The following is a 26802-nucleotide window of genomic DNA, read 5'->3' as shown; positions in this document are numbered from 1 at the left end:
ACTGACACGATCCAAGGTCACCAAATGCAGCAATGAGGAAGTAGAAGAGCAGCAAAGGCAACATATATACACAGGGCTAACACATGCAGACGAAATTGTACCATTTGTCTTTCGTGTAATAATGGTTATACAGTATTCATTACATATACACATGCAAAACAGACATGTTCAAATGCCTTGTTTTTGTTTGTGTTAGAAATATAAAAATATGGCAACTTTAAAATAACTTAACTGTGTAAACTAACACACGTCATCTACAATTCTTTAAATTCAAAAATACCAAAAGGGCTTTTTTTCAGGCGTAATATTGTTTCCCTGCTAACTGCCTATCATTACACTTGCAACTAAAATATTAAGTTAGAGATTTAGGAGATTGTTATTTTGAATATGTATTGGTGAGTGACTGGTGCCAACTTTGCCATGACCCAAAACAGGGTTCATACATCTTTTTCATGGCCAGATTCAAGCACTCTTCAACGCCAATTTTTCCAGCGCCAAGCAGAAAATCTTTCGCTATTTTGCCGTTTGCACATACTGTGTGCCACTTAGGAGGACGGCATTAGCTCAGGAGGTCGAGCGCTTGTCTTGAGATTAAGAGGGTGCAGGTTCGATTCCCAGCTCCTCTGTGTTATATGTCAAAGCAAGGCACTGAATCCCCAATGCCCCCAATAAGCTGGTGGGCTCCTTGCATGGCTGACTCCCTATTGGTGTGTGTGTGAATGAGTAAGTGTGAAACACATTGTAAAGCGCTTTGGGTGGTCTTCATTGAATTGAAAAGTGCTATATAAATGCAGACAATTTACAATTTATTTTGAGCTGCTCCTATCTATGAGCTATGATATTTTCATGGTGTACATGGTGTGTTTCCTTCCATTTATTTTATTATTTGGATATTTTGAAACAGATTTGGGGTTCAGTTTCAAAGCATGTATATACAGTAATTTGTAACTAGAGCTTTACTTTCAGAGTAAAGGGTTCTATCTGCACTCTTCACTTTTACTTTATTTTAATTCATTGATTTTATTATGTTTTATCTGTGGTTTTAATGCATTTTAAAAACCACATTTTAAATTTTCAATGTTTTTTCTTCTATGCTTTAACTGTAATTGTGTGTTTTTAACCTGTCTCTTTGCCATTTCTGTAAAGCACTTTGAATTGCCTTGTGTATGAATTGTGCTATACAAATAAACTTGCCTTGCCTTAATGTGCTACTTTTTGGTGTCAGTGTTCTGGGGCTAACGCAATTACTTTGAGAATGAAGTAACTAGGAACTATAACCATCTAAGACTGTGAGTGATCATCAGCTCAGTGCTTGTAGTTGTCATCTAAATATCGTATTGACTGTTCTTAAGTCCCAAAACCCTTAGTTTGATTCGAGGAGACTTTCTTCAGCAATCCTGTCACATCCATACTCACCTCGTAATGAAAACTTCCGAGATTCTGGTGTCAGTGGGTGAACTCATGTCTTTTCCAGAGTATTTATCTTCGCCTGCATGGCCGCTACCGGCCTCGCTGTCAGCCTTCTGACTCAGCGTGTCCGAGAAGTTGTCATCTCTAAGAGAGAGACGCGGCAACATTGAGAAACAGAGTCTGCATGTGTTTAAGCTTTTCAAAGGCTGATATTCATGGGGCACATTGTGACATTGTGCTGTGCCTTTCAGTAAGTAGGCTTATGACGCACTGCACATAGTCATACACAAGCAATTGAGTGGTTTTTCTGAAAGCTATGGCTCCCCTAGGAATACAACAGGCGGCTTTCCATGATGTGCAACTGCAAATACACTTAATACACAGTAAATGATAATAGTCCCTATTGAACCGTAAGACCAAAAAACAGGTGGGTAGTGATGAGTTACATTTACTCCATTACATTACAAGTTTGGGGACATTTTGTACTTCTGGGAGTATTTTTAAATCACTATACTTTTACTAGATTTGTGGGGTGAAAACACTCCTCTAACGCCGCTACATTAAAATTCATTGAACCCGTTAATTAAGTATGTACGCGCATTCCTCCTTTGCTTGTTTTTTTTTCTCGTATCCTCTGAGTGAGAGCCGAGCTTTGTGGCCCAAGCCCCACCCTGTTTTAAGGATAAAAAGACAAAAATAACAGCACAGAAATCAAACTTAAACTATTAATGTGATTTTATTTGTTTTCCATTTTCAAAATGTTGTTATTTTATTTTTATAAATGCATAATGTGTTTTATTGCACTCTATTTGTTACCCAGGTAATGGTCACATTATGAACCTTTGTTTTTTTTTTTTTGATCCTCAAAAATCATTCGTCAAAAATTTGATTTTTTTAATGTAGTTTATTTAATTTGATCAAAACTGTTAAACTCTCTGCAATTCATTGATATTGTAATCAAGTTACCTTGAGGAGGTATCATACAACATATGTGCTGCATCACACTTTGTCATTTTGATAGTAGGTTAATGTAGCTACATACAACATGTGTTGCGTTCATTATTAGGCTTATATAAGGCTTTACATTTTTGCGGGCCCTGACAAATTACTTTTTTTAGGGGGTTCAATAGGGTTCCTTCAACATTTTGAGTTGCAGACCCTTGGGCTACCTTGTTGTTCTGCCTGCAGTTCCTGTTAAAAAAGTACTGGGGCTTAAAATGTTCTACTTCTTTCTAATTTATTTCTTTGATGTATACTATACATTTAATTGTTTATTAGAGTAAATTGTTTATTAAAGTACTTTAATTTACATTGATTATTTTCTTAATTAAATATAATTTATTGTTTATTGGATGGACTTTGCTGATTAGCTGATTTGATTGAATGGTTGTCTAAAAAAAATCAATAAATAAGACATTGCTACAGTTACACAGTTATTGAGCATTTTTTTTCACTAGGTACTTTTTTACTTTTACTCAATCAATTATTTGCATAACTACTTTTGACTTCTACTTGAGTAATATTATTCTGAGGTAACATTACCTTTACTTGAGTAAAATCTTTTGGCTACTTTACCCCCCTCCGAAGGAAAGTCAACAACCCGGTGTGTACAGTACTTGCAAACCTAAGCCTTCTCGGTTTGAGACCGAAGCAGGATGTGATGCATCCTGGGACAACTAGTAGTAAATCCTCCTGCTCTTTCATTAGGAACCTGACATCAGATGTGCCCCTTCTAGTGATTTATTGATAGAAGCACTGTGGCTGCACATGAGCAAAGGGAAAATTTTGTCGGCCAACAATTACAGGTTTTGGATAAAAATGCTACAAACTTCCGGGCCATTTAAAAAGTGTGGAAGATATGGACTGCTTTGAAACTCTAAGCCAGGGATGTCAAACCCATTTCAGGTTGGGGGTCACATAGGAGAAAATTCTCACGGAGGCTGTACTTTTTAAATAATGGCCAAAAAGTTTGCCTTAGCTGGATGGCTGAGGGTCTTTTCAGGGGCTGTAAAATTATTTTTGGTATTGTGTTCATAATAATATATGTTGTCAAAAAAATACTTTAACTACGGCCCCACATATTCAACAATGTTGTCCTGTAAAAAATATTGTGTGATGCTGAGATAAAATGTAAAGCTATTTCCTATGTCGTCTCTTATCATAGTGGTCTAGTGGTTAAGAATTGCCCCTCTCACTGCCGTGATCCGGGTTTGAATCCCATTACATCCAATGCTATGCAAATGTGGTCAGCGATAATTTTAGACTCATCAATCATTGCTCAAATGAAGTAATTATGTTATGTTGTTACAGTGCACTATTCTTTTTCATTGCATTATTTTTTAATCAATCTTAGTCCAGTTTGCACTATGTTGTGATTTTTTCTTTTCTTATTTATCTTGATGGACTTCTTTTTTTCCTCTTCTAAGTCTTTATACCCTGGAGTTCCATAACTAATCTCGTTGCATAAAATGTTTCACAACATTGATATAAATTAAAATAAAGGCTTTCTTTTCTATTGTATTCTATATTACCACATTTTCATGATTTATCTTTAAACCATTTACTATTTGAAAAAGTTATGAATTGTTACAGATTTTTCTGACACTAAATTATTTTAAGTTATAAAACGGCTTGTGTTTGAGAATACAGTGGATTATTATTATTATTATGATTTATTCATTACCTATTTAAATTTTAACCAGCCAAACACTTTGGAAGTTCAGCATCCCAAAGCGCTTAACCCAAAACCTCCCCTACTATGGTTCCAGGTTCATTGAAGATGTGTTTAAGGAGATCGCTCACAATACTGTCAGATTGAGGAAATGGCCATAATGTTGCATGTTATAAAAAACTGTATAGGAAATTTAGTGTAAAACAAAGGGTCCCAAATTTATTTGCCGTTACTCACATGTCTTGCACCACGATATACTGGTGTGGCACCAGGCCGTCAATGCCATTGTGCCGTCCTTCCCACCAGTCTTCTGATGCCCGCTGGTAGAGTAACAGTGAGGCACCTTTCTTGAAAGACAATTCTCTTGAAGATCGCCCGACGTAATCAAACTTGGCGATGGCTTCAATTGGCTCACCCTCTGTCCACAAAGAATTAGACATGTCAAATGTAGGTGGGTGAATCCCTTAACCATGAATGTCTGCTGTGTCTCGGGCAAGTACAGCCTGGTGGCGCCCATCCCTCTCCAGGCCAACAAATGTTTCCACTAGGTCTTGAACCGGGGAACTTTCGTGTGTTAGGTCAATGAACCAGGGAACTCTCGAGTGTTAGGTCAATGAGCTAACCACTGTGGTAAAAATATCTAGTAGAAGTTAATGCCAAAAAGAAATTTAAAAAAATCTTCCAATTTTTAATTTCATTGAAGGTTTTCAGTAAAATTCAGGGTTCAAACACCTTTTGCAAGGAGGAATTCAAGCACTTTTTAAGAACTTTCAAAGCCAATTTTAAAGGAATAAATCAGGTGTGAATCATGTATTTTGCAGAACCACAAATACATCTATGAATTTCATATGTGATTGTTAATCTTAACCTTGTGGCTGCATTTATCAAGACATATGATTTTTAGATCTTAAATAAATTGCGAATATATTTCTGGATCTGAACAACACGTGCTTTAATATTTATAAGACAAATCTCTCAGTATATACAAGTTGGGTAAATTTGATAGTAATATGAAGTTCACATTTACAGTTTAAGGAAGTTCTTCCCATGGCAATTTATCATGGGTAAACGCTAACTTAATTCTTTTGCATGGACCATAATACATGGCCGTTATTGACACATAATCCTTGCACGCTGGCACTAATTTTATACGTTGTAGTGTCCTATTTAGGTGTAGAATGCACCTGTGCTCTTGGGCGCCAAAGTGCCAAAAACCTGCAATACAAAATAATGCCAGATGCCGTTAATTCCGAGGAGAAAATAAATGCAATAGCAATAGTGAAGCTACCAGAGAGCAGCCTCTCCGTCATTTTAAGCAGACTTGATAAGAGAGATTGTAACCATTTCTAGCATTTACAAGCACCTTATCCAAAATTCAAGATTTGAACATTTGAAAACAAAATTAAAATTCAAACATTTCAAGGATTTTAAGCACCCGTACGCACACTGAAAAATGTCTTTGTTGCAGATGTTCGAAAACATGAATGCTAAAGTATGACAGCTGGTGCACCTGAAGTCAAAGTATGCTGACTGTGTGAGCCAGTTGGTTATTTTAGCTTGACAACACAGGACAGTGCCTGAGGGACTAAACAGTATTAATAGAATCTGGTGAAAAGATATAGAAATTACTCAGAGGTAAGTCAGTGGAAATGTGGATCATTAGAATGAACTGACAACTGTTCAGGTGGACCTCTGGAACACTGACAGGGGAAATAAACAGGGACCATAAATTTCTGGCGTAGTTTAGTGCACCTCAGATAATTCATTTTAATGACTGCGCTTTTTCATTGCTCTGTAATGCTTGGAAAATTTAAAGTGAACTCCAGTAAACTGCTTAAGCAGTCTCTTGTTTTTTTTTCCTCCTGCTGTCACTGCCACACACAATTACCAGTAATTTCACCGGGGTAGGGATGTATGAAAGGTCAATTAATTTTGGACACCTGTCAGACGTGGTAAACAATGTGAGACTAAAAAATAAAATAAGTACAGTGGAACCTCGGTTCTCGACCATAATCCGTTCAAGAACCCTGTTTAAAAAGCGATTTGTTCGATCACCGAAATCATTTTTCCCATTAAAAATAATGTAAATTGTTTTAATCCGTTCCAACACCCTGAATAAACTTAAAGCTAACCCAGGCTAATCGTACGTTAGCGTCATCGTAATCTTCCGTACGAAAGATTACGCTAACATGAACGTGTAAAAATAAAAAAATCAGGTCGTCTACAAGTCCTTTAGCACCCGGTCTCCACAACAAGTGGTGAGCGGTTCATTGGAAAGGGGGCTCCGTTCCAACACCCTAAATGTTTACTGAATGTTTAACGTAAACTTAAAGCTAACCCAGGCTAATCGTACGTTCGCATTATCGTAATCTTCCGTACGAAAGATTACGCTAACATGAACATGTAAAAATTTAAAAAAAGGATAAAGAAACCAATGATGAATAGGATTTCTTACCTTTTTGGTGGTAAGCAGAAGGCGCAGGCAAGATCAGCAATAGTTGTACGCACTACTTTTCTTTTTTCACCTGTAGCAAGTTTGCTGCTTGCACTGACTTTCTTCGGAGGCATAATTAGGGGCTAAAACACTTTTTACACCTATATTAAAAGCGAAAGCAAAACAAAGCAAGTCCAAACGCGATAACAGTTGGTCACGAAAAGAGCGATCTACACCCGTACGCTGCTCAGCATCGCACCCTAGCGTACACACTCACGCATTACCGGCGTTCGAACTCTGATTTTTTGACCGAACAGCGAAGCATGAATTTCTCGACATTTTCGAACTGAGAGGCGTTCGAAAACCGAGGTTCCACTGTAATACAATGTATAGAAAGGGGATTATAATAGGGGCATTTTCATGACTGATTGTCTTTGAGATTTTAACCAGTCTTAACCATCTCAAGATCTGGAAAGGAAGGCCAGATTTGGTGAGCTAAAAATGTGTGAGGGCCGACCATTCAGCCTGGCATTCTTTGAACAGTCTTAGATGAATCCACCCTCCATGAAAGGTTTGGAGTTCTTGGCGATCAGCGTCGTAACCTCGTAGCCCGCCATTGTAGCCTTTTCATTTGACTAGCAGGGTCTCGTGAAAAAGTGCCATTAAAACTGCTTTCAGTCGCTTCACCTTTTCACTGTGTTCATTTCCAATTAGTTTTTTTGTAGTCAGCATGTTTCGTCTGGCAGTGCCTCTTGATATTATGTTCTTTGAGTCCCTTGGCAAATAAGGTTGTTTCGGATTTTGGTGAAAAATACTACATTTTCCAGGTGGCCTACAAGCGTCAGCCCTCGCAGTCATCTTTTCTTTTTACATCTACAGTTGCTATGTAGGAAATGAGGTGAGCTAAAATTCTCACAGAAGACTGAGGGCTAGATGGCTAAAGGACTACTGCTGTCATCTGGTAAAATTGTGATATTTCTTTCCTCTACAATTTTATTTTATAGTGCGGTCAACATTACTGGCGGGCCACATATAATCAATTTTATAACAGAGGCCAGTAAAGATTTTGTCACGGGCCATAGCTGGACCCCGGGCCAGACTTTGAACATGGCTGTTGTACAGATTTTACAGAATATGTTGATTTATATTCAGATTGTTTTTTATGTATTTAGATATCGAATGGATAATTTCATATTTTGAACAAGTCAAAATTAATTAAAAATTGTGTAGTGTTTATGTAAGCACAAAATTTGATCATGCACATTCAACAACATTGATTGAGCTGGATTTCCAGTCATTTGACCAATATTGGGACATTCCTGATCAAAAAGGGTTTGAGACTGAGCAAACACATAAAAGCAAACTTGACACCATGAACACTAATTGAACAGAACGCTAGACATTCTCCTGAGCTGTCCAGTTGCACACTTGTGCAGCGGATTGTCCTTAAAAACTCGAACATTAAGGGGTGGTTTATGTTGAAGTCTCCAAGCAAGGGTGCACTACAGCAACATGGTCTAAAAATAGAATCTTTGTTCGTCCCTGCCCTCCTCCCACGCAAGACGTGTGCGCCCTGGACAGATGCCGTCTAAGCAAAACACACATCTTTATAGAAATGTATATAAGAGCAAAAGGCTGGGAAAAATTGTTATTACCTTGAGCATGAAGGTGATTTTGGGTAAAAAGTAAAGGTTTCTTGATTTTGAAATGTGCCAGTTTCAATTTAATTAATTTGTCAATTGCTTTTGCAGTCCTATAGCATACAATTATTTTCCCATGATTTGTTTACATTGGAAATGCTAAACCCAAAACCATCATAGTCTAAAGCTTTGGATTAAAGTTTTTTTCCAAGCAATGTTTTAAGAACTACAGCAGAGGTCTCAAACAAAATTGGGTGAGGTTGGGCCGCATCGGGTTCTCCACAAAAAAAACTATGGTAAAAACATGCCACTGTTCTCCTAAATATTTTATACATTAGTTTCTACACACAATATCAAAAAAAACATTATCAAGAATTAATACAAACTAAAATAACCAATCTATAATAAATACACAAATGTAGAGCAAAAAAGAAATACCCAAGAAACCAGCTACATGAGTAAAAAAATCTAATTATTACTATTCAAATGTGTGTTTTTACTTTTAACTCTCCAAACATGACTGGAAATTTTCAACCAAAATGTTATGAATATGGATTCTCGCAAAATAATTTATTGTAACCATAAATTTAATCTTAGGATTAGTGGATGAAAGCTGCAGCCAGTTCAAATTCAAATGACTGTGACGTATAAAAACACGACAGAAGTTAAAAAAGTGGAGTTCTGATTTATAACCAAGGTCAAGCAGTGTTTAACACACGTTAGCTCAAGACAGAAACTCTCTGAACGATAATTTCAGGGGCATCTACTGATCTTTAAGCTTCAGTTCACCACCCTGACGACCCATCATTCGGCTTTTCAATTTCAATCAAGTATTCCTCGATTGCATTGCCCAAAAAAAATGAAGCTGGGTATTAATAAAATCTGATTATATTTTGAAAATGATTGTGTTGCATACAAGTAGCCTAGATGGTAAGGCGCCCGCTTTGAGACTGGGAGGTCGGTGATTCGCGCCCCGGTCGAGTCATTCCTAAGACTTAAAAAGTAGTCGGCGGCGCCCTCTGTTGGCTGCGGCTGCATCGGCTCGCTACAACGAGTCAGGTGCAATCGACATTTCGTTCTGTGTACATTGTTACACAGAATGACAATACAAGGAAATTATTATTATTATTATTAAGTGCATATGTGATAAAGGTCAAACAAGGAAGTATCTAGACCAGGAGTGTCAAACTCATTTCAACTCGGGGGCCACATGATCGAACAAACATTCTTTCGGGGGCCGGACTAGTAGATTAGAGAGAAAGAAAGAATTACAACTTCAGTGTCTTTGTGAGAGGCACCCATCTTTTGGCAACATCAAGTAGATGTCAACCTGCAGCTCGTTTTTCTGTTGCGCTTCCCTCAGCAGTGTCTCGCTGGCCAGATTCATCCCCTAGCGGCCCTGATCCGGACCGCATCTTCGACACTCCTGATCTAGACAATGATGTTGTAGGGGAAACATGTTTTTATCCACCTGCACGTGAGCACAAGCGCTTCCAACTCATTAACTTTATCTAATGCTTTGGAAGAAGAATCCAAAGTTATTAAGGGGATGTTTCTCCTACAAGCCTCCACGTCAACCTATCATCCTTTTTTTCTTTTTGGGTGGTTTGTGATTTGGATTTCAGGTGATTCACTTTGTGAGGTGATCTTTGTTGCATCATGCAGTATAAGTAAACCTTTCTCAAGGCCAAATTCAAGCACGTTTTGAGGACTTTCAAAGACAATTTTTCAATTTCTTTTTTAATATTAAAAGAAAACAAATCTGCTGTGAATCATGTATTTTGCAGAGTCACGAATATGTCTTTGATTTAGATGTTTATCTTACGTGTGCTTTTATCAAGACATAAGACTTTTAGATATTGAGTAAATCGCAAATATATTTGTTTTTGAGACACATTTCTCCCCATATACGTGTTGGGGAAAAAGTAATATGTGGCTTACATTTTTTGTTGCAGTAAGTTCGTTCCATTACAATACACCACAGGAAAACATTACATTATTTTTGAATGTTCCATAATAAATATCCGTGATTTGTAGGTAATCCTTGCACTACATTTTCGAGTGCCTTGTTTATTAGCATGTTCCTGATCACTAGGGCCCGGCCTGTAGGGAGTGATGACACTTAACAGGACAATGACTTACAAACTAATGGTAGCTGCTGTTAATCACGAGCGAAGAAGAAATACATTGGCAAAGCAAAGCCACTAGAGAGCAGTGTTTGCATTATTTTAAGCAGACTTGTTGAGAAACGTTGCAAAAATTTCAAGTACTTCACCCAAAATCCAAAAGTTTTTTAATCCTATAAATCACATTTAACTTCGAGTGTGTTCAAGGAGTTCACGCAGCCGAATGAACCCTGATCTTGGCTGAAAAGAAAAGGGAGGGATTCATATATAATGTTTGAAGTGTTTAATAATATTAAATATAAAACTGTGCATTAGACTTTGATCGTGAATTTTATTTTGCCTCACTGTAAAAGAGAAAAATGTCCTCCAACAAATCCTAAGCCAATGAAACACTTGCCTGTGGGTAAATGTGACAACAAGGACATCATGGTGTCCAACTCCAATGTGATATGTAATCAATGTGCCACTTTGTTCAACTTCGACCTCATCAGCTACTACAGCAGCGACTATCAGTGGTGTATCAATGCTGTAGGATGCAACACTAATCATGTCACTGCATGCGATTCATGGAACACAACTTGCTATTGATTCCTGTGTGTCTTACATTTCATTACAGAAAGACATGAAAAAGGTTCGAATCACATTGCTCCACTTCTCTTATTAAAACTCCACACCAAAACCTTTATTCAAGCTATGGGACACTATGAGGCAATTTCAAAACATCTGCTGTACTCGAAAACAATTGCAGTATACGGTAGCATTTATTTACAGAGTGTAGTGTCCCCAAGTTGTACCAACAAAAGTATGCACGGAAGGCATAATGGTTGGAGCCCAACAATGGCTTGAAACTCCCGTCGATTTTGAGTTACTTTGGGGTGGGTTTTCATTTTATTTTTGTGTGGAAAACTGTTGAAGACAAAAAACAACCTATGAATTAAAAAAAAATGTCCTGGAATTTTCACCGGCAGGTATTTAGAGCAAAAAACACATTGATTGTGTTTTTAGTGAGGAATTGTCATTTTGAAAAGCCAAAGAGCCAAAAACTTGATTTAACGAGGAATGTTTCCTATAATATTTAAGGACATCACTAAATGTTTACAATGGACCCCTGCTTTAAGTGCACCCACAGATTTTACAAGTTTAACCTGAAACACTTATTGCTGTTATTTTCTCTATTATGTTTTAAAGACTTATTTTAAGACTTTATTAATTTACTGCAATATAGTTGAATGGGGACAGCACGGCGGCACAGTGGTTAGCTCGTGTGCGGCACAGTTCTGAGGTCATGAGATCAAAACTTCCTGACTGGCTGGCAACCAGTTAGGGTTGTCCCCTGCCCACTGCCCAAAGATAGCTGGGATGGGCTCCAGCCCCCCCGCGACCCTACTGAGGATAAGCGATGCAGATAATGGATGGATGGATAGTTGAATGGAAGCAACTATATTATTTTTCACAAAAGGGGTCCATTGATTCTGATACATAAATTTACCATTAATGGGATTTAGAAAAATGGCTTAAAATTAAAATATTCATTGTTGTACTTAGTATTACTCAAGGCTTTTGAATTTACCAAGCTGAAACGTAGGATAAAGGGTGAGTTTTGTAATACTGGAAGAAATGCAACTTTATAACTCACCATCTTCACTGGTGGGTGTCTCTGTGCCTCCATCCAGGTCAACCTCCTCCAATACTCCATGCTCACTGTACGGACTCTCACTTTAAGGGGAAAACAGACAAACGACCAGTCTTGCATTAATCACACAAATGAGTTTCTTCTTTGGAAAGCTAAAAAATAAAGAAGGGTTGTACTCAAGAGAAAACAGTGGTTATTATTCTCTAGGTATTCTATGTGGATCGCTTCCCCCATTTTGAGTTTTGCATATTTTGCCCAAATGGGTCTTCTTCTAACACTATTGGGAGTTTAACCTGCAAATTAACATGTCTTCCACCTACTTCTTGTTTTGTAAGAAGGGAGGCTGCGAAGAATGCAAATCTCCCCAGGGATTCACGTGTGGTCATGCTGAGATGGGTGATTAGCTCTAGCCAGGGATAAAATCATGCTAGCATGTGGTGAAGCATGTGATGTATTCAAAGAAATGCTAGCGACATTTGAAAATTGAAAAACTCTTTTTTTTTGCATGTAATATTTCTCATAATTATTATATTGATCTAATCTAAAAAATTCAGCAGCCATATGTCATGTAACTCTATCAATCGGACGTTTTCAGTTAATAGCAATGTCTGACCGATCAAAATAAAACTTTTTTTTTTTTGCACAACCATTGGCCATGCATCTAATTTGTGGATAGTTAAGCTTCACCATGACCGAGACAGGAGTAAAACCACAGCCAATACAACTAAGGCAAATATCTTTTGTTTGAAAATCAATTTAAAACAGTTGTCATAATACCAATAGTCCCCTCCAGCCATGCACTTCTCATATATTGGTCCATCCAGTTCCTTGGCATCAGGAAAGATTGTCTCGTTGTGGATGATGATGGTTTTGATAATCTCGTTGACGTGAGCTTGGCACGAGACCTGGTCCTGGCTCTCCGGTGTGGGCATGAGTGTGGGCCCAAAGCAAATGGCTAAGTTGTATGGATCCATCATGTTTTCGTCACTATACTGAGATAGACTGAGCAAAAAAAGGGGCATACGATACATTTCCAAAATAAAAGCAATGGACAGAATAATACACATTCTTTTTTTAATGCAATATTGCAAGTAAGCGTCAGAAGATTTTCCAACTCTTTCCCCCCAAAAAGAAACTTACTGGTTGAGGAAAGCAAAGAGGTAGCGCATCACAACAAGGACTGATCTGGGAATGGTAAGAAGGATCTTGCGGATGTACAGAGCTCTGTCGTACAGGTTTTCTATTCCTGGAGGTACAAAATGAGAAGGGCCTGTCAAGCACATGCAGAAGAAAATACCTTTCTGGTAGATTTTGGAAGCTAATACTTCAGAGTATATACAGTTTTTAACTTGTGGTGCCGCTATTAAGTATCGTTAGTACGGAGTTTGTGTTCCTACCCTGAAAACCATTCTCCAGTTTCAATGATTTGTCCCTTGATAGTCTAACACAGATGGTGAGTAGGGCTAGACAAATTACTTGCCTGCTTGATCCGTTTCCAGCTTCACTGGTGAAGGATCTGTTTGGGATCTTAGGACCATCAGTAAATATTATGAATATATCGCTATCCTCGGGTATTGTTCCTGTAGCCTTCAAGCCTGCCGTCATTAAACCCACGCTTAAGCGACCTAACCTTGACCCAGAAAGCCTAGGTAATTATAGGCCAGTGTCAAATCTGCCATTTTTTTGCAAAATTACTTGAAAAGGTCGCTGCACAGCAGTTAAATGACTTCATGTCAGAAAAAAACCTCTTTGAAACTGTCCAGTCAGCATTTAGGGCAAATCACTCTACTGAGACAGTCCTGGCTAAAGTAACCAATGATCTCCTTTTAGCAATAGATTCCGGTGCCTCATCAATGTTACTGCTGCTGGATCTCGCTGCTGTTTTCGATACTGTCGACCACAACATATTACTTGTTCGTCTGGAATGCATTGGTATCTCAGGAACTGTACTCTCATGGTTTAGGTCCTACCTGTCAGACAGGATGCAATGTGTTAACTATGGCAATCTGACTTCTAAACAATCTAATGTACCCTGTGGTGTTCCACAGGGCTCTGTACTTGGCCCCCTAGTTTTTAGTATTTATATGATCCCGCTTGGTGACATTATCCGCAAGTATAATATTAGTTTCCATTGCTATGCAGATGACACTCAACTGTATGTGGCACTGGAGACAACTGGACAGTTAAGTTTTAGAAATCTGGAGGCTTGCCTTACTTAGATTCAAAGATGGATGTCACTTAATTTTTTGCGTTTTAACCCAGAAAAAACTGAAATGTTGATTATTGGTCCAGCTCACTGTCGTGAGTTGTTTTCAAACACTACCCTGAACCTAGACAAAAGTAATATCACCCATAGTTACTTGGTCAAAAATCTAGGTGTTATATTTGATCCTAATCTGTCGTTTCAGTACCACGTGAAAAATATTACTAAAATAGCTTTCTAATACCTCCGTAATATTGCGAAGATTTGGTCGATGCTGTCCCAATCAGATGCAGAGGTTTTAATTCATGCGTTTATTACTTCTCGGTTTGATTACTGTAATGTATTGCTTTCTGGTCTCCTGATGTCTAGCATCAAAAGTTTGCAGCTGGTTCAGAATGCAGCAGCTAGACTTTTAACTAAGACCAAAAAGTTCGAGCATATTACTCCTGTATTGGCCAACTTGCACTGGCTCCCAGTCCACTTAAGATGTGAGTTTAAGGTTCTCTTATTAACATACAAATGTTTGCATGGACGATTCAACATGGCGGCGCGCATGGATGCTGCGGCTAGTTGCTCTCCAGCTAATCTTCTATTTATTGCCGTTCTCTTGTCTTTTTTGCTTTCATTTTTGGACACACGTGTGGCCAAAAATACTTACAGGAGGGACGAACTTATTCGGTTGGGTGGGCGTCTAAATTTCGACTTTTCGGGCACTTTTTACACCGCCTATGATATACCGAGCGAACTTCAAAGAGATCCGGCATCCTTGTGGACAACTATTCCTCCTAATAAAAGACGACAACGGCGCCGTAAAGACAGAAAACAGAAGCGCGGTTGCCGTGCGGGTAGATGTGTGAAGCGTGCGAAGTCTAAGGAGCAAGAAGGACGCGAGGATGTGACTAATTCCACCATTCATTCCTCGCCGGACAACCGACGCTTTACACTCAACGCTCACGAACGGCCCCAACAGCGACATCTTTTGACGATCTCTACAAAGACTTCAGCTAAGTCAACTGAATCAGCAAAGCTAAAATTTGGTCTTTTAAATATTAGATTGCTTGCTCCTAAAGCTTTACTTGTTGATAACATTATTCGTGATTATAAACTTAACTGTATGGGTCTTTGTGAAACTTGGTTACGCCCGGATGAGTATTTAGCGCTAAATTATGCTTCACCCCCTGACTACGCGAGTAGCCATGTAGCACGCACGTTGAAAAAGGGTGGCGATGTCGCGCTCATTTCTGAAAAATCGCTCAAATTTAATCCTCGTACTTCTAAAAATTACAAGGCGTTTGAGGCTCTTGTGATGCGGTCCTCTCTATTGTCAATTTATGTAATAACTATCCATTGCGCACCTGGGCCATACACAACTTTCTTAGACGAATTTGCTGAACTTTTGTCTGAACTAGTAACCTATGCAGACAAAATTATAATTATGGGGGACTTTAACATTCATATGAACTCCCCACTCAGTTCACTTACTATTGCGTTTAGGTCTCTAATTGATGCATTTGGTTTTAATCAACTAGTTGATTTGCCAACCCATAAAGATGGAAACACGCTAGACTTGGTTCTGACTCGAGGAGTTTTAACCTCAAACATTATGGTGTTACCGTGTACTACCGTTATCTCGGATCATTATTTAGTTACATTTGAGGTGCTAGCTAAATGTAGTGTTAAAAAAGCTGAAGGATTTAGCGGACGCAATATAAGCACTGGCACATTTTCTGAGCTCTTTGAACTCCTTCCTGGAGCAGTTGCGTCCTTTCCTTCATACAATGGCTCGATTGACTCACTCATGAATGAGTTCAATACTACCCTGACTAGTGTCCTGGATTCAATAGCGCCCATAAAGCTAAAATCACGTCCTAAAAGACGCACGCCTTGGTTTACTGATGAAACTAGAACCCTTAAACAAGAATGCAGGAAATTGGAAAGAAAATGGCACGCTACCATGCTTGAGGTTTTCCATCAAATCTGGTGTGACAGCTTGTTAAAGTATAAAGCGGCCCTTGCCTCTGCAAAATCGGACTACCTTTCGAAAGTGATTGCGTCTCAAAAGAACAATCCCAAAGTCCTTTTTGACACTGTAGCATCGCTTACAAGGCAACAGGCTATCGCAGATAGTTCGACGCACTCTGCTCATGACTTAATGGTCTTCTTTACTAAGAAGATTCAATGCATACAGGAAGAAATTGCTAAAGACATTATTAATACCACACATATTAAAGGGCTGAAATCTACAGATACACGACAGGGTGGCTGTCCAGGGAAATTGTCCAGTTTTAGTGAACTGTCACTTGATGATCTCAAACAGGTGGTAAATGTGGCCAAACCGACAACTTGCCAGTTCGACCCGCTCCCAGGTTCACTTATTAAAAGTCTTTTTGGCGTCCTTGGACCTTCAGTTCTAAATATTATAAACATATCACTGTCCTCAGGTGTAGTTCCAGCAGCTTTTAAGTCCGCCGTTATTAAACCCACACTAAAACGACCCAACCTTGATCCAGAAATCTTAAGTAATTATAGACCTGTGTCAAACCTACCTTTCCTTTCTAAAGTACTTGAAAAAGTAGTGGCACAGCAGCTGAATGATTTCATATCCGAGAATAACCTTTTTGAATCCATGCAATCAGGATTCAGGGCTAACCACTCTACTGAGACAGCTCTGATCAAGGTAACAAATGATCTCCTACTGGCAATGGATTCTGGCGCTTCATCACTTTTGCTGCTGCTGGATCTTAGTGCTGCTTTTGACACAGTGCACCACAATTTCCTACTAGAACGGTTGGAAAAATGGATTGGTCTCTCAGGAACCGTCCTCTCGTGGTTCAGATCCTACCTCTCAGATAGGACGCACTGTTGTAAATATGGTGAAATGACATCTGAGCCCTTTAATGTTACCTGTGGTGTTTCGCAGGGTTCAGTGCTTAGCCCCCTTCTTTTCAGCATTTACATGCTTCCATTAGGTGATATTATTCGCAAGTACAATATCAGCTTCCACTGCTACGCAGACGACACTCAACTATATCTTCCGTTGGAGGAATCTCCCACACTAAACTGTGCTAATTTGGAGGCCTGCCTCATTGAGATAAAAGAGTGGATGTCACTCAATTTCTTGCGTCTTAACTCTGAAAAGACCGAAATGTTAGTCATTGGTCCATCTAAATGCCGTGACTTATTCTCAAAAACTGCTGTGAACATTGACAAATGTCACATCACACAGAGTGACTCAGTTAAAAATTTAGGTGTCATATTTGACCCTGATCTATCCTTTGAAATGCATGTAAAGGAAATTACTAGAACCGCTTTCTTCCATCTTGGCAACATTGCTAAAATCCGTTCAATACTCTCTCAGTCGGATGCGGAAATTATAATTCATGCGTTTGTTACCTCCCGTCTCGATTACTGTAATGCACTACTCTCTGGTCTCCCTAAGTCTAGAATCAAGTCTCTTCAGCTGGTACAAAATGGCGCAGCGAGGCTTTTAACTAGGACAAAAAAGTACGATCACATAACACCGATTTTGGCTAACCTGCATTGGCTCCCAGTTAGCCTTCGATGTGATTTCAAGGTTCTCTTAGTATTATACAAAATCATACATGGACTTGCTCCCTCTTATCTTTCAGATCCTATTTGCCCCTATGTCCCGGTCCGAAGCCTACGATCTGAGAGTGCCGGCCTTCTGGTGATCCCAAGAGCAAAGAAGTGTTCTGCTGGTTCGAGAGCGTTCTCCATCCGGGCACCGGTGCTGTGGAATGCTCTTCCCCCTGAGATCCGATCTGCAACCTCAGTGGAAATGTTTAAATCTAAGCTTAAAACTCACTTCTACTCCATAGAATATGAATAACCTACTCTTTTCGTCGGCTGAAAAATAGTATGTGTAATATAGTGTAATGATCTGTAAACCCCTTTGAGACTCTTCGTGATTTAGGGCTATACAAATGAAAATGACTTGACTTGACACCCTCTTATCTCTCTTATTTGATTTCCCCCTATGTTCCTGCACGGAGTCTGCGCTCGGAAAATGCCGGTCTACTTGTGACTCCGAGAGCCAAGAAGTCTGCAGGCTTGAGAGCGTTTTCCATCTGGGCCCCGGTGCTATGGAATGCCCTGCCTCCGGAGATAAGATCTGCAACCTCAATGGAAGTTTTTAAATCAAGGCTTAAGACACACTTCTATTCCAAAGCTTATGATTGATGCCCACCTCATATTCTGTATTGTCCTGTCTTTTTCCGACTGCCTGCCTGGTGGTGATACGAAGGAGAAGGACGATTTGAGATGAGACAGCGAACCAGCGTTTGACCTGAAGCATGTCAACGCCTGCATGGACCAGCTGGCAGAGATGGGAAGCTGCATCGTGGCCGTCATAGACTTTCTGGACTAGTTTACAGGCTGGGGGTGTCGCTGCTGTCATGCACTTTCCGGACAAATTTTCAACATGTTACCTAGTGTTTACGATGTTTGTGTACTGTAATGCTAAATGTAATTCACTCTGGTCATCCTGAAAGGGGGATACCACTTGTGAGGTCCCTTCTCAAGGTTTCTCTTTTTCCTCATGCTGGGGTTTTGAGTTGTAACTTGCCCGCATGTTGGTTTAAGATCAGGTAATTGTGTCATTGTAATCCTGTGCAGTCCTTTGAGACATTTTTGTGATTAAGGGCTATATAAATTAATTTGATGTGACTTGACTATAGAATATGAATAATCTATATTCTATGTTGATAATATATATCATTTGCCCTTATGTAGGTTTTAGATGATGGGATGGTGTCATAATAGTCCGTAGTTTGCAATAGACTTTGATCTGTGCAGCCCTTTGAGACTCTTTGTGATTAAGGGCTATACAAATAAACATGACTTGACTTGATTTAAAATAACATTTCATTGCAAGACTTTATGCATGACTGATGGGATGCACTTTGCAGGAACTTTTCAGCTGCCGATGTTAGCGGTGACATGACTACATGATTCGAGTCGTCATGGCGTTTACTGACATGCACAAAACGTCTCCCCTCTCGCGACGATAATGAAGGGACTTAGTCAATTTTTTTTAGAAAGAATAAAGCTTTAAAGCGTTTCTGTACTTATATCTTCACTTTTCTCACTACACAGCGTGTACTCGGCATATGGGCCACCGACACACTGCCATACTGTGGATACAGAAAACAAAACTAGGCATGAAGTGTGTTAAGAAGATATGATCAAAACCACTCCTACGATCTAGTGGTGATTTAGCATACTTAAATCATTCCCAGAAGGTCTGCACCAAAGCCTTTAGCATGGTTAAAAAAAAGGAAAAAAGTTTTTTTTACGTTTTAGCACTCAGGGACAACGTTTCTGAAAACGTATTTATACGTCATGACACTGAATGAGTTAACATATGTTTTTTTTTCTGTGAAATGATACCTCCTTATGATTTGTTATTGCCTGTCAAAACCTCCATGGTGTACAAAGCACAATTAAATCTAGATCTACTATCGTTTGAATTATTGTATCGTACAATCAGCAGAGAGCACTCCAAACGAAAGGTTGCTTACGGATGCAGGACAGGAGTTCACTGAATCGCTCTTTGGGGAAAAGAGGGTTCTCCAGGCCACGGAAGTAAAGTTTAAGCACGCCCGCTACCGAGTTGATATCATGATTACTATCATCATCCATCAGTGGGTCATTTCCTTGAAAATAGACACATGAATATATAGAGTCAGGAAACGTGCATATCTAAGTGTATGGATCATGTTGAAACTGCAATACTTAAACATATGTTGACTAATACATACCTCTTTCAAATGAATTCTTAATGTCATTCACTTCCAGCTGGGATCCAGATACCCGAAAAATTCCCTGATGCTGGAGGCCTGCTCAGACAAACAGAAAGTTAGGAAATAGAAACAGAAGGCAAACATCTCAATCTTTTAATTAATACCAGAAAGATATTTCATAATGTTCTACACATAATTTATTTTCTTTACCCTCCATGGCCATAAGACTTGTTTAAATTAATTACTACTGAAGAAGGAACAAGATTGAAAAGTGAAAAGGGATCAAGGAATCAAACTGCCAAGTTTCCTGTTGTCAACTTCTACAATTGTCCTTGTATAACCTGAATCAGCTCCTTGAAAACCTAGCAATCCATAGCATATATTTTGTTAAGCTTAGCCATAATATTAATGTAAATTCCAGTAAAGAAGATTAGAACTAAGCTATGAATTTATCCATGAACATGAGGGACAAGCCTTGTTGCATGTCTACAATGCATTGCTCATAATCATTAAATGACCAAGATTATTTGGGGCAGGGGGAGCTCGGAAAGATGTCAATCTATGGATGCACTATTTACATTACAATTCTATACAAAGCAGGATTAAAAAAAAGATAACAAACTCACCATATAAATTTATGAATCTAATGCAGCTTTCAACCACACTGGGAATAGCTTGGCCGGAATCCTTGAAGAGATTAAAAATGTATTTAATGTCAAACATGTTTATTTAAAAAATAACTGACCTTTAGAGATTTAGCATTTCAATAAACTTCTGAGAAAAAAAATTGAAATCTAGTCTGTGTTTTGACATTTGCAGTTAAGACAATTAATCAGGGATGTTTGATACCACCTTTTTCCATGTGAATATAATAGTAGACACTGATATGAATACCACTAGTAAATTAGTGTTACATAAATGTTTACTCCAAAACAAAGACATCATAATTCTATAGATAGAACTTTAGAACAAAATTCATCACTTCCCAAAAATATTATATTATATATTGATAAATAAATTGTTTTATTATAAATACATTATTTGTAGTTATGATCATACAGTAAAATTGCCATAAGAGTCTCCAACACAGGTACCACCCTCCGTCACAAATAACAGGGACTAACACCTAAGTATTGGCCTAGTTTTAATTATTGGTATAAGGTAGTTGTCCATCAGTATAGAAAACAATGTAATGCGTTGTTTTTCATCTTTTTTGTATGGTTACTACTGTACACAACAAAACACAAATACAAATGTGTATTTTATGCACTAGTATTTTCACTTCTAATGGATTACCTTTATTTTGTACGTAAGTCTTTTGCAAATGTGAGAACACAATAAACAACTCAGGTAATAATATTAATTCGCTAAGTTCTAACATAACACTAAAAACAATGTGGATATGGAAAACATACTTGCATATATTTAGGGACAGCATACAGACATGCAAAACAATTTTGTTCATGAAGTCATTTGAGATTTTAAAGAGGATGTGAGGGTTAGTGTTAAATAAAATGACACAGCCAGATATGGTTTTAGCAACAATCAGAGATTATTACCAATCTTTCTGTCTCTGACAGTATTTCACATCGAAAACCCACCCAAAGTGATGATCATTTATCATTTAGACAGCTTCACAAGAGAAGTACTTGTTTAAAGACATGGTTGCTAAATGCACTTAAAAGTGTACTGCACTTGTGTTCGGGTTCTGTGGCACCCACTGTGCATGCTAAATGATGCAGTGGATCCGTTCACTACTTTCAGGTATATGTACACCGTCCTAAAGAGCCCATGACAATCCTGGCTATATATAGTGGAAGCGGCACATTAGACATCTGAGGAATATATATAATGTATAATGTATAGTATTTATATATATGTAATGTCATTTTTTTCAAGGACAACTTACTGACTGCTCAGAAATTAAGACTTTATCCATTGTACTGATGATCTTTCTGACAACACATCTTTCTTCTAGAACTACATCTATACATGAAATGAAATGAAATGAAATGATCTGCATTTATATAGCGTCAAGACTTCCCAAAGCGCTTTACAGTGTGCTTCACATTTCCCAATAGCGGCCGTGCAGCCATGTAAGGCTGCTTAACTGCTTATTGGGGGCATTAGGGGTTCAGTGTCTGACCCAAGGACACTTCGACATGTAACACGGAGGAGCCGGGATTCGAACTGCGATCTCTTGATCCCAAGACGAGCGCTCTACCTCCTGAGCAACTATATATATTCACTTTCAGAGACATTGTGATTTAAACTGTAACCAAATCATCTCTGCCTGAGTCAAATTATAAATTATAAATTATAAAGGCAAGCATAAAGGATGCATGAAGATGTGTACCTGATGACGAGCATGAGAATTCCGTCGTCCGCGGCTATAGACAGGCAACGTGAAAGAAGGAGGAAAGACCCAGATTAATACTTTATCAAAGCTTTCACCAAGACTGAACCCTAACCTACTTTTTGCTGGCATTTAACCAAAATAAACTGGACAGAGCATAATGATCACTGGTTGTGGCAGTAAAAGAGTGCAGGAAAAAGGAGACAACCCTTGCCAATTTGACATCCACTAAGACTGCCATTAATTATGATTATTTTGCTGGTCTATGATCTTTGGGGATGCTGGACTATCAGACTAAGGTGAAGAAAAAAACCTACCAACCTACCAATTAAAATGCTACAGTTAAACATTTATGTAGGATAAATTGCAGCTTAAATGGCTTTGAGGATCCCAGGAAAAGGCCACAAAGATGGAACAAGAGAGACAATAACGAGTAAGGGCATTTTTAAAAGCGATAGATGGATTATCATTATCTTGATATACAACTCCATATGTCCATTAAATAACATAACATTAAAAACATAGCAGGGTCTAGCCTGCCTGTTGCCAGTGTGGGTTTTGAACAGCCCATTGGGATGTCTAGAATACAAAAACAATTAGAAGAAAAAGACAATCAATTTTTCCTCAGCAACTCATCATCCGCAAATTATTACGTCCATGTATCATGTTTAATCAGTTATATCACACTGGAGATGATTACGAATCCTAGTTTTTATTTATTTAAATGTATAACTCTGTTTTGTTTCAGCATAGATATCCAAATCTCTGTTTGGATTATGTTTGAATCTTAATGATAATGAAATCATATCACCGTTGTTCAAAACCTGTTTAGTTAGCTTTTTGATTAAAAGTAAGTTTTTGATTTTATACCAAGTAATGTTTTTTTTCTTTGCATTTCCCCAATTACACTGATTATACGTAGTAAAACTAGGAAATAATTGGACTTATTTCAAATTACATTACTTTATTGTGCACTCATAATTTAGTCAGCGCAGAGAGAGTTTCAAGTAGCGCTCCCAATTGGTCAGTGCTATCAATAGGTATGAAATGATAAATAGCAGTGTAAAAATAAAAATAATTAGCTGAGGGTCGACAAACCATTTCTGTGATGCTGTTTTTTTTTGTGTTTTCAAAGCACTTATGTGTTCTATCTCGGTGTAATAAACATACATGCATATTAATTTTTTTTCTTTTAAAGAAAACAGGGATTTATGAGGTAAAAACATTGATGAAAAAAATGACATAATTTTAGAATAAAACACCCAAAATGATGCCTGACCTGCTATAAACTAAAAATTGACTAGATTTAGAAATGTATTATTGGTATGTATTGTCTTAGCTATCCAAATACTTGCTGACACAACTGAGAATGAGGTTGTAACTGTGGTCTGGTCCTGGAGTATTGTAGGTTATTTACTTTACCTTGTGGTCATGTAGTCAGCTCTGAGGCCTAAAGAGATAAAATAAATGCAATGTTTGGTGAGTAGATATTACAAGTTGAGATATACAGAGGTAAAAAACACAAAACTGTGTGAAAATGAAGCATGTCATTCAATCAAGATGGTCACTAAAGTGAAAGTGAACGTACCGTCACCCAGCGTTCTCTTCAGCAAATCATGTTTGGCCTGCAGTTTGGAGATGAGATTGCTGCCCTCCAGATACTCTCGGAATTTCTGTGGAGGATTTTGTGTAATTAGAAATCTGTCACAAGTGTCTGTCATACCAACCGAGATGAAATCGTAAAACGCCATCAAAACAAAGAGACAAATGAGAAGTTTTAACCTTCTTTAAAACACGTCCATTTTCAGAATGTAAGAAAGTGGATAGCTTACATCCGTAATACATTCACCAGTACTATGCTTTGTCATTTAGCCAACATTTGTAGCCAACCCTACAGATTATAATCACAGCACAACACATTTAGTCACAGACAATGGGAAAAAAATGTTTTTCGTGTTTGGCATTGAACGTATTAACAAATTGTTGAATAAATGCAGCTCTACATCTGAACCAACTTATCACACTAAACAAACTCAAGTGGGAGCTATGACTAAAAATATGAATGCCTCAATTGTCATACTGCTTAGAATTAGATAAAAAATAAATATAAATAAGGAATTGAAGCAGTGAACGGACAATAACAACAGTTACAACTAACAGGCTGGGCCTACTAAAGCTGAGAATATATTGCATACTATTGTCTTTAAAATGAACCAGAAACATCTATCTATAATGATCTGTGCACACAAATGTCGTGCCATCACACCTTTTTCCCTATTCTCTTTAATGCACCTACAGTCTATTTGGTGCTACTGGTTACTGAAACTTGGCATCTTTTGCATTTACGAGTTATTTAATATAACATGTCAAATCCGGAGTAGCAGCCCAATTGTTGGTTTGTTAACCTTGAGCGCTGTTTTGTTTATTATTATTCATCACAGAGAACACCTATTTACAAAGATAAGTAGTCCTCAAAGTTTAAAGAACTTGGCTGAACGTCACATATTTTACACCTTTTACTGCCTTCTAGTGGCAAGAAGGAGCTTTTTTTCATTTATTTAAAAAAAATCGTTATTTTTGACATGAATGAGATTTTTTTATCATTATTTTGAAATTGACTGCAGGTCGTATAAAATCGGCCCTTGGGTTGTATGTTTGACATGCCTGCGTTAATCATATAATGGATAGTGTAATATAAATTCAACATCTTAACATTCAGATTCAGATATAGTTTATTGTCATTCTTGTACACGTGTATACAGAACGAAATGTCGATACATCTGACCCACACAGTTTCCTTGAATGTACAGATATAAATAAAATGTTGTATTGAGTTTGAGTATTGAAGTACTAATAATATACTTAATAATTATAGATATGTATAGTATTATACAGTAGTGCAAAGAGTGCAAGAGGAGCAGCTAACCAGATGTGCAAATGGTAAACAAGTCACTATACAATAACAATAACAAATATTTAGCTTTTAAAAATTAACATGAAAGTTTAGTTTTACAGTAAATGTAAAAATATTTGGAATATCCATTTAATCAATCAATTATGTTGTACACTCAGTTGTGTGCATAACATGTTGTGGGTTACTCAAAAGAGCACCTGATGATTGAAAAAATTTTAATTTTGACCCACCAACCTAAATGGATAAACTTAACTCATCCGGGCAAAATTTGGCCCCCACTCAACAACATTCAGTCATCCAAAGTCTTTGTAGCTTTTTTTAAGTTATTCAAACTGTAAAGTATGTTCTGCTTTTTTTATGTGCATGTGTGAGTCGAACACACAAAATCCAGCGATTTGTCTTCAGTAAAAGCGACATAAAATGTTTTCATCGAAGTAATTTCTTCAAACATTTTTCAAATTTAGGACAAGAACAAAAAAACAAAAACAAAAAAAACCAATAATGGTTGCATCCTAACTTCATTGTTATTTTTAACTTGATCAGATCAGGGATTGGGGACCTTCTGGAATCAAAGAGCCATAATTGCAAAATAGTTCAAATACATTTTTTTTGTGCGTGCCAAACCATATATTTTAAGACAAAATTTAACAAAACCGCCAAACCCACTCTTCGTCCCCGGGACGCAACTTTTTTGACACAAAATTGTCATTACTACCCGATTACTTTTTTTTAACAAAGATTTACCGCACTCCACACTTTTAGTCAGGCAGATCCGCCATTGTTGTTTTGGTCTTGCAGTTCGAGTTTTCGTTTGCACGTCGATCTCGGCAAACGAGTTGTGGTGGTGGCTGTCGCGTGTGGGTGAAGTATGCCTCCGAAAAAACAGTCAGTATTATATGCAAATAAACACAAAATTGGTAATTTATTCAGTGTCAGTACTAAGTCGAAACATAATGCACAAAGTAATAACAACGGCAATATTTCCGGCATGAAAAAACGGCGGAGAAATTCTTCGGAGGATCGCGGAGACAAGGAAAACACGTGTGTTGAAGCGAACGATTCGACGAAAGAAAATAAACAAAAGAATACTCCTCGCAAGAAAAGGACTTTTCTACGAATACGAACTTTCAGAAAAGCACATTGGATCGGCACAACGACAATGAAAACCACAAATTAGCTATGGAAATTCCGTTGCTGCAATTGGACCTTGAGAAGGCATTATAACTGTGGCGGGACAGCAAACCATGACGAATATACAAACTGAAAAATCTGAAGTGATAACTGATTTGTATTACCAATTATCTGTGATAATTAAAACTCAATGAAAATATAGATTATTATTTCAGCAATATTATTTTGTATAATGTACAATATTGTTTGAACTAAAAAATATTGAAGTGATAACTGATTTGTAGTTCCAATAAACTGTGATGATTAAAACTGAATGAATATATAGATTTATATTATATATTTGTCGCCGATTTACAATTTCAACCTTGATAACTCTACATTTTGGGGACCCATAGATCTCTGTTGGGACCCAGATTTTTGAGCATGCGAGTCCCGGGACCCATCACTTTTCAGAGGTAAAATGAACACTGAATCTATGAAATAATAATAATGCCAGAGCAGTTGTCCCATGTCAATATTTTT

General features: G+C 37.8%; 1 protein-coding gene across 3 annotated transcripts in view; it reads right to left on the bottom strand.

The window, feature by feature from the left end:
• srgap1a (SLIT-ROBO Rho GTPase activating protein 1a) overlaps nt 1-26802 on the bottom strand; it is a 94250-nt gene that overhangs the window by 13327 nt on the left and 54121 nt on the right. For all 3 annotated transcript variants that reach the window (XM_088340984.1, XM_088340985.1, XM_088340987.1), the window contains 11 exons: nt 23824-23908; nt 23658-23685; nt 22236-22269; nt 20506-20566; nt 19898-19975; nt 19658-19792; nt 13055-13160; nt 12692-12916; nt 11918-11997; nt 4319-4499; nt 1417-1554 (listed from right to left, as the gene is read on the bottom strand). In XM_088340984.1, coding sequence (XP_088197110.1) covers nt 1417-1554; nt 4319-4499; nt 11918-11997; nt 12692-12916; nt 13055-13160; nt 19658-19792; nt 19898-19975; nt 20506-20566; nt 22236-22269; nt 23658-23685; nt 23824-23908 — 1151 coding nt within the window. The remainder of the gene's footprint in view (nt 1-1416; nt 1555-4318; nt 4500-11917; nt 11998-12691; nt 12917-13054; nt 13161-19657; nt 19793-19897; nt 19976-20505; nt 20567-22235; nt 22270-23657; nt 23686-23823; nt 23909-26802) is intronic.

The sequence above is a fragment of the Urocampus carinirostris genome, chromosome 7 (genome assembly GCF_059441175.1).
Source record: "Urocampus carinirostris isolate Australia breed hairy pipefish chromosome 7, RoL_Ucar_1.0, whole genome shotgun sequence".
Lineage (NCBI taxonomy): Eukaryota > Metazoa > Chordata > Actinopteri > Syngnathiformes > Syngnathidae > Urocampus > Urocampus carinirostris.
This window is presented reverse-complemented; position numbering and strand designations above follow the sequence as displayed.